Below are 8,226 nucleotides of genomic sequence, written 5' to 3' on the forward strand. Positions count from 1 at the left end.
CTAAGCTGTCATCTTCTCAAATGAGTGACAGCACATGGTAATGTGATTTAAAAAAAAAAAACAACTTTTGCAAAATAAAAGGTTTTCAATTTTCTGTTGATCCCTAAAATTCTGAATGAAATAAAGTTCATTCCCCTATTCTATTTTTTTTTTAAAGAGAGAGTGAGAGAGGAGAGAAAGAGAGAGTATTTTTAACATTTATTTTTTAGTTCCCGGCAGACACAACATCTTTGTTTGTATGTGGTGCTGAGGATCGAACCTGGGTCGTACGCATGCCAGGCGACCGCGCTACCCTTGAGCCACATCCCCAGCCCTCATTCCCCTATTCTATACAAATATTTAATTTTCCTTCTTTTTGGTTAAAAAAAAATCACAATACTCAAAGTCTACAGGAAACTCTGATTTGTTAGTCCAGAGTTAACTGTTCTAGTAACATCTGAAATAAGGAAACATAAACCCTTGGCCTTTTGAAATTCTAGTTAACTGTCCAATATTTATAGAAAGTCCTTTCTGAACTGTTAAGCACCATTTTAAGGACCCAATGTTGGTGCTTCTTTTGCCAACTTATTTTGAAATCTGGCTTCATTTTTAAATTTTCTTTTCTTTCTTCCTCTCCTCCCCCTCCTTCCCTCCCTCCCTCCCTCTCTCCCCCCTCCCTCTCTCCCCCCTCCTCCTTTCCCCTCCCTCCCACCCTCCCTTTTTTCTCCCCTCTTCCCTCCCTCTCCCTCCCTCCTCTCTCCTCCCCCTTTCCCTCGTGTCTCTCTCCCCCCTCCTCCTTCACCCTCCCTCTCTCCCTCCCTCCCCCCCTCTCTCTTCCTTTCTCCCTCTCTCTCCCCCTCCTCACTCCCCCTCCCTCCCTTCCTCCCTCTCTCTCCCCCCTCCTACCTCCCCTTTCCTCCTTCCCTCCCTCCTTCTCCCCCCTCCTACCTCCCCCTCCCTCCCTACCTCCCTCTCGCTTTTTCTTCCTATCTACCTATCAGGGACTGAATCCAAGGGCACTTTACCACTAAGCCACATCTCCAGCTTTTTCTATTTTGAGACAGGGTCTAAGTTGCTGAGGCTGGGCTTGAACTTGAACCTCCTGAATAGCTGGGATTATAGGTGTGCACCACTATGCCTGACTTAATTTTGGGGGGGGGGGAGAGGGACAGAATTCTTAATACTTTAATGTTTAAATTTTATGTTTTAGAAATGAATTTGACAATATTATCAAATTACCTGATAATATAAACAGCTAATATATATTTCAGTGCTTATCTTGTGTTGGTCACACTAAGTAGTCTCTTGAAGTTCTCCCATTATTCCCCACAACAGTCTTTGTTTCATTTAGGAAGTTATCATGCAGAGAGGTTCAGTAACTTGCCTAAAGATACACAGCCAGGAGCTAGTTGTGTAAATAGTTAGTCTAACCCTGTAGTTCAGTATAACAAAATTATGAGAAAGTATCTTTGTAGTTCAAAATCTATCAGAAAATACCAGCTGTTTCCTAGAAGAGAAAAGCCTGAATAAACTTCTGAAAACGTTGCTAAATAAAGATATGTCTAGAATGGAAAACTACACATTAGCAATTAACACTACACTATCTAGGCTTGCATATAGAACCAATATTTATCTCCAATGTTTTGACTATATCTCAGATGAAATTAATTTTTATACCTTTATTTCTTAAAAGGTTAACTTAAGGTTGAAGATAGAAATATAGAATAATATTTTTTTAAAGAAATCTTCAGTGGAGGAAAATCCTCCACAAGTACATGAGTTAAACTTTGTTTCTGTTTAACTAATTTTTTTAATAAAGTTTATTTGTATGTGGTGCTGAAGATCAAACCTAGTGCCTCACATGTGGTAGGCAAGCACTCTACCATTGAGCTACAACCCCAGCCCCTGTTCAACTAATTTTATAAAGCTTTCAAAATGGGTCCTACTAGTGCTTGGGCAGGCAGTTTAAAATAGTGAGAGAACATGAACTGGGGAGAAGTCTGTGTTCACATCCTGGCATTTTGTTAACTTCATTATTTGTTTTGTAAATGAATCATTTAAGGTCAACCTCATTGGGAATCCAAATTAGAGATCAGGCTTGCAAGATATGATTCCTAATCTAGACTCAAATGACTAATAATGTAAGGGAAAAAAACAGAGCAGATGATTAAGGGTGGGTGGGGTTAGGAGGAATGCCAGAAGACCTAAGGCCATGACAGTTTCATGCATTTACTTTTGATGATCTCCTTTTAAAGTCTACTAAAAGAGGTTTCATGCCCCAAGTGAAATCATCATCACGGGATTTGTTTTAGTGCATTCAATCTGAGAAGTTTTGGAAGAAAAAAATATACCTATGTACCATTATTTCTGTATTTATTCAAAGACAATTAATATTTTCACAAATCAATACTTTTAATACTCTCTTTAAAGCATTAAGCTACATAACTACCTAATTTTTGTGTTAGTGAAAACAATAACCTAGACTTTAACCTTTCAAATCAAAGTTTTATATTTAATTTTTTAAAAGGCCCTTTCTCCTACTATTTTATAACAACTCCTTCTTTTGCTTCTTTTCTATACCCTTTGGCTCAGCATTAAAAAAAAAAAAAGTGGCATGTTTTGCAATATTGATGACCAACTAAGCTCAGGATATTTATTTCCATCTGGTAGAGTTCAACTTCTGCCTCTTGTTTGCTTTCTCCATCTGCCTGCCTGGCCTTCATCTTTTTTTTTTCCCCCTCCTCCTTAATGGAGTTCAGGTTAACCCTGTTTTAGGTCTAATCGTTTTAGCAGGCTCATGCCTTCTTACCACAATCTGTTTCCAAAAGAGTTTGCAAGTAGAGTTTCAAGTAAAATTAGATGTGTACTAAATACTCTCGAGATTCAAAAGTTTTTTTCTTTCATCTTTTTTTTTTTAAGATTAGTAGAACTCTAAGTATTAAACAGTATTTGAACTGGGTGGGGGGGGTTGTTGTTTTTGTCTATACACGTTTTTAAATGCATACGCAGACTTTTTAGTTTTCAGTTTGTTACAGGAGCCATGTTACATTTATGTTCAATGACTGGCTTTCCTATACACATTAAACTGGATTCGATAAAGTTTCAACTCTTCTTTAACTCCCAAAGTTACTGAAACCAGCAGCCACAAATGGCATTACTAACCTACTTATTTTGCAATTTAAACTTTGACAAAGACATTTCCTCATTCTTCTCCCTGTGTGGAGTAGAAACGGCTTCATGGCGTTGGCACCTTTTCTGAGAAGGGACTGGGATTCCCCAAAGATGTAGTCTGGTTTTTTGGGAAGGATACCTCATGAGAGCGATTTCCCTATCCTTTTCCCTGGTACCCTCACCTCTCGGTTCCTGCACATGAAAAGCCTTTACCCGCACCCCATCCCGCTGCACGCTCTTCCTGCGTGTGGAACTAGCCACGCAGATCCCGAGCGGGGATGACACGTAAACGACGAGTACGCAATGGGAAAGGAGCTATGGATTTGAGCCCGACCAGATCAGCCAGCGCGCGTGTAGACACATCTCACACAACACTAAGCCTCAAGCTCCAGTCAGGCAGCGCACTCCTTGCAAAAGGATGCGCTGGCCCAGGGCCTGGACTTGCCAAAGCGGGAAGGAGGAGCTACGGGGGAGGGCGGAGCTTTCACACGCGCACTCTCCCTATGTTTCCTTCTTCGCTCGGACCCAGCAACTTGGTCTCCGGCCGCCACTCGGGGTTTATTTGTTTACAAGCGGATTACGTCAGCTCCTCCCTCTCTTCCCGGTCTCTGGGCCCGCCCCCTGGGTCCTTTTTCCCGCCCCCTCAGGCTCCGAATCTGCTTGCGTCACAATGGTGCGATCTCCGGATTGGCTAGAGTCGGCCGTCACGCTCCAGCTACGCCACTTCCTTTCCGCGGCACTATAAAAAGTGCTGCACGGCGGCAGCATCTCTTCGCCCCTCGGAGCTGGAAATGCAACTCTTGGGATCTTTGGAGGCTACGGAGCTGGAGGCGGAGGCGGCTGGGGAGGTCCGAGCGATGTGACCGGGCCGCCATCGCTCGTCTCTTCCTCTCTCCTGCCGCCTCCTGTCTCCGAAATAACTTTTTTACTCTAAAGCAAGGGGAAAAAAAGTAGCCGTCCGCCCCTCACACCCTCCCTTCCTCTCAGCCGTCTGGTCTGTGAGGGAGCCCGGGGTGGCCGCTCCGCCGTCGGGGCCGCGCCGCCGAGCCCCGGCCGCCCCGGGCCGCCCCCGCCCGCCGCCCCCATGCATCCCTTTTACACCCGGGCTGCCACCATGATAGGCGAGATCGCCGCCGCGGTGTCCTTCATCTCCAAGTTCCTCCGCACCAAGGGGCTCACGAGCGAGCGACAGCTGCAGACCTTCAGCCAGAGCCTGCAAGAGCTGCTGGCAGGTGAGCGGGTCGCGGCTGGAGGGCGCGGGCAGCCGGGGCGTCGGGGTACGTGGGCCTCACATCCCGTGTCGGACCGGGCAGTTCGCACTCTGCACTCTGGTCCCGCGGCAGCACCTAGGTGGCCGCTAACGGCGGGTCCCGGCGAGGGTTTGGGGGCTGGAGTCGAGGGCGCCCCCTCACCTAGGCTTGCCAGCCAAGGGGGAGAAGAAACCAGACGCACAACAAAGAAACTAAAGCCGACGAGGCTGGAGTCGCGGTCCGAGGACCGTCGGTGGATTTGGGGACAAAGGAGCCGCGGGGCTGGGGTTGGTTCGACGTCCCCTCCCCCAAAGTCCTCCAACCGTTGCGGGGTCGGCGGCCCGGCCCCGGGGTGGGACGTGGTGCCGCTGCCCGGAGCTAGCTCGGGACCGACGTGCCGTCTCTCCGCACCCCCTGCCCCTGCCCATTAATCATCGGATTTGTCACCGGCACAATTACAGCCCTGCCCTGAGCGTGGTTTAGGGTTTCTTGTTTTTCCTCGCTTCGGGGTTAATAGTACGGTGCGTTTCTCTTTTCCAAAGCCATAAACTCCATTGTGTGTGGCTGGGGTGGGGTGGAGAAAGTAAACAGGTTCCCGCCTGGCCGTGGTGCGGTCCAGCGGTCCCCGGCTGGCCAGGCTGCGCGCCTTATTCTTGTTTTGGCGGCTCAACCGGTTGGTTCCTGGAGCTTGTTTTGTCCCACACTACTGTGTTATTTCTAAAACCTGCCCGCTTTTTCTCCATCATCGCGCGCGCACAGCAGTGAACACAATCATGCACATTTTTAGAAGTTGGTAGTTTTCCTTTTCGCTCTTCAAAGGAGCTTGCAGGAGGAAACTGAGAAGCTAACAGTACCGATCTAAGCATTGTTTCTCTGTTCTTTTCTTCTGTAGAACATTATAAACATCACTGGTTCCCTGAAAAGCCGTGCAAGGGATCAGGTTACCGTTGTATTCGCATCAACCATAAAATGGATCCTCTGATTGGACAGGCAGCACAGCGGATTGGACTGAGCAGTCAGGAGCTGTTCAGGCTTCTCCCAAGTGAACTCACACTCTGGGTTGACCCCTACGAAGTGTCCTACAGAATTGGAGAGGATGGCTCCATCTGTGTGCTGTATGAAGCCTCACCAGCAGGAGGTAGCACTCAAAACAGCACCAACGTGCAAATGGTAGACAGCAGAATCAGCTGTAAGGAGGAACTTCTCTTGGGCAGAACAAGCCCTTCCAAAAACTACAATATGATGACTGTATCGGGTTAAGATATAGTCTATGGATGGATCATCATATAATGGATGGATAAATTTGATTTTTGCTTTGGGTGGGCTCCTCTTGGGGATGGATTATGGAATTTAAACCATGTCACAGCTGTGAAGATCTGGCACAAGATAGAGTGGTAAAAAAAATTTTTTAAGTGACAGTGCCATAGTTTGGACAGTACCTTTCAATGATTTAATAGCCTGTGAGTCCAAGTAAATGATCACTTTATTTGCTAGGGAGTGAAGTCCTAGGGTGGTTTCAGTTTCTCCCAGACATACCTAAAATTTAACATCAATCCCTTTAAGGAAAATCTGTATTTCAAAAAACCTTTCTCTGCAGTAGATCTTGCAGAGGAATTTGCACTATTACACTTGAAAATTGTTGTTGATAACCTTTTTGGCAGCTCAGTAGGAAAGCTTGTTTTAAACATGGTAGTACTGGAAATTTTACAAGACTTTTACCTAGCACTTAAATATGTATAAATGTACATAAAGACAAACTAGTAAGCATGACCTGGGGAAATGGTCAGACCTTGTATTGTGTTTTTGGCTTTGGAAGTAGCAAGTGACCAGAATCTGCCATGGCAACAGGCTTTTAAAAAAGACCCTTAAAAAAGACACTGTCTCAACTGTGGTGTTAACACCAGCCAGCTCTCTGTACATTTGCTAGCTTGTAGTTTTCTAAGACTGAGTAAACTTCTTATTTTTAGAAAGTGGAGGTCTGGTTTGTAACTTTCCTTGTACTTAATTGGGTAAAAGTCTTTTCCACAAACCACCATCTATTTTGTGAACTTTGTTAGTCATCTTTTATTTGGTAAATTATGAACTGGTGTAAATTTGTACAGTTCATGTATATTGATTGTGGCAAAGTTGTACAGATTTCTATATTTTGGATGAGAAATTTTTCTTCTCTCTATAATAAATTGTTTCTTATCTTGGCATTTTAATCAATCTCTTGTCATGATTATAGAGGTTCAGCTAAATACTTTTCTTAAAAGACTTAGGTCCTATAAGGTATCTTAGTTGCACACTGGTCATGCTGTCTGTAAGAACATTGATGAGGAATGAGGGTGATCTGTCTATACATATTTAGGTGTTAGAGAAAACAGAAGTAACATTTTTTAAAATCTTGAATCAAAACATGGACACATTCACAGGCTAATGATCTCATGAAATGAGGATAAAAGACAAAGTGTAACATCTTCCAAAAAAGGGATATTCAAAGGATTATATTTCATTGCTTCCCTGTTGAAGTGAAGATATATATGTTCCATTCTGCCCACCTTTGAGAAACAGTTATTTTATCCCATGGATTTCTTGTTCAATTAGAAAATCCTAAGGCAGGTGATCCATACATAGTCTTAAGAGAACAGGCTAATCACCTCAGAGATTGGTTGCTTTTTGGTTTTCATCACCTGCAAGATTTACATAAAAATCCCTTAAGCTGGAATTCAACAAAAGGTATGTTTATGAATTTTTATTCTCAAAAAATTAAAATGCTGACCATTTCCTCATTTTTCAGACTTATTTCAGAAATTCTAAAAACCTAAATGAATATTGAGGATGCTGTATAGGTTAGTTGCTCCCTGTCCCACATATTAAAGACTCAGTGGAAATTCTTTGGTTTGAGAAGATAAGAAAGGAAATTTAAGTGGAAATTGAAAGTGCAGAAATTGGAATTTTGCTCTACAGTTAAATAAACAGTGACTTTGGGCAGGGGGATATACATGTAAACATTTACATTGGAAAGATATTAATACAGTTTGAAATACTTAAAAGTCAATAATCACTTGAAGTCAGTAATAACATTGAGAATTTTTTCCTACGTGTAAGATTAAATTTTCCCAATTTAGTAGACTATACCAAAATACACTGCTAAACATACCATGTGTTTAGAATACATGTTATTTCCCTGGACATTAGCAGGTCATTTCATGGAAATTTGAATTCTTACAACCACAACATATGGATTATTCTTGAGAATTGTCCAGTTTCTATTTTCAGTCATTTCAGTGAAAATATCCTCAGTGTTTGAAGCTCTAATTTACGATAAAAACAACAGTTTTTAAAAGGGTCTCACCTGCTGTTTATTAACTGCATATCATCCGGTAACTCCTTTGAAGCTAATTAATTGGTACAGTTTTGAATATTAAATCAATGGAACTTAAAAGTAAGGATTGAGTACCAAAAATTTTTTTCCATAAAACCTTTTCTCACACTTTTTGGTATTTAAAGAAAAAATGGTTAGAAGATAACAAAATGCTTATTTTGGAATAGAGGTGATATCTGGTATGTGAGGGACTATTTATTAGGTTCCTCTTTAAAAAAGGCTTGCAAACATCACTCATATTTAACATCCAGCTGTTTCCTGTGACTTGAACCTTATATTCCCCAGGCAATTGAGCCAAGCCTGTGTGTACAATACAGTAGCTGTTTGATATTTCTTGTTCACTGCTTCTGGGGAATGTTTTGCCTAGCTATTTTGACAAAAACATTGAGTGTCTGTCTGCTCTGTTCATGTGCAGGTGTATGCCAGACTGCCACATGTCATTTATACCAGTTGGGTTTT

The 8,226-nt window shown here is 42.9% G+C and overlaps 1 protein-coding gene across 1 annotated transcript; it reads left to right on the forward strand.

Moving 5' to 3' along the window:
- The first annotated feature begins 3,901 nt into the window (after positions 1-3,901).
- On the forward strand, positions 3,902-6,604 carry Btg1 (BTG anti-proliferation factor 1). The gene is made up of 2 exons (XM_078053030.1): positions 3,902-4,382; positions 5,293-6,604. The coding sequence occupies exons 1-2, from the start codon at positions 4,235-4,237 to the stop codon at positions 5,658-5,660; spliced, it is 516 nt and encodes a 171-aa protein (XP_077909156.1). The 5' UTR covers positions 3,902-4,234; the 3' UTR covers positions 5,661-6,604.
- Positions 6,605-8,226: the final 1,622 nt, after the last annotated feature.

This window comes from Ictidomys tridecemlineatus, chromosome 6 (assembly GCF_052094955.1).
Source record: "Ictidomys tridecemlineatus isolate mIctTri1 chromosome 6, mIctTri1.hap1, whole genome shotgun sequence".
NCBI classification, from domain to species: Eukaryota; Metazoa; Chordata; class Mammalia; order Rodentia; family Sciuridae; genus Ictidomys; species Ictidomys tridecemlineatus.

Coding starts and splice junctions, on each gene's coding strand:
- Btg1 (XM_078053030.1), top strand. CDS start 4,235: ATGCATCCCTTTTACACCCGGGCTGCCACCATGATAGGCGAGATCGCC. Junction 4,383..5,292: donor CCTGCAAGAGCTGCTGGCAG/GTGAGCGGGTCG, acceptor TTTCTTCTGTAG/AACATTATAAACATCACTGG.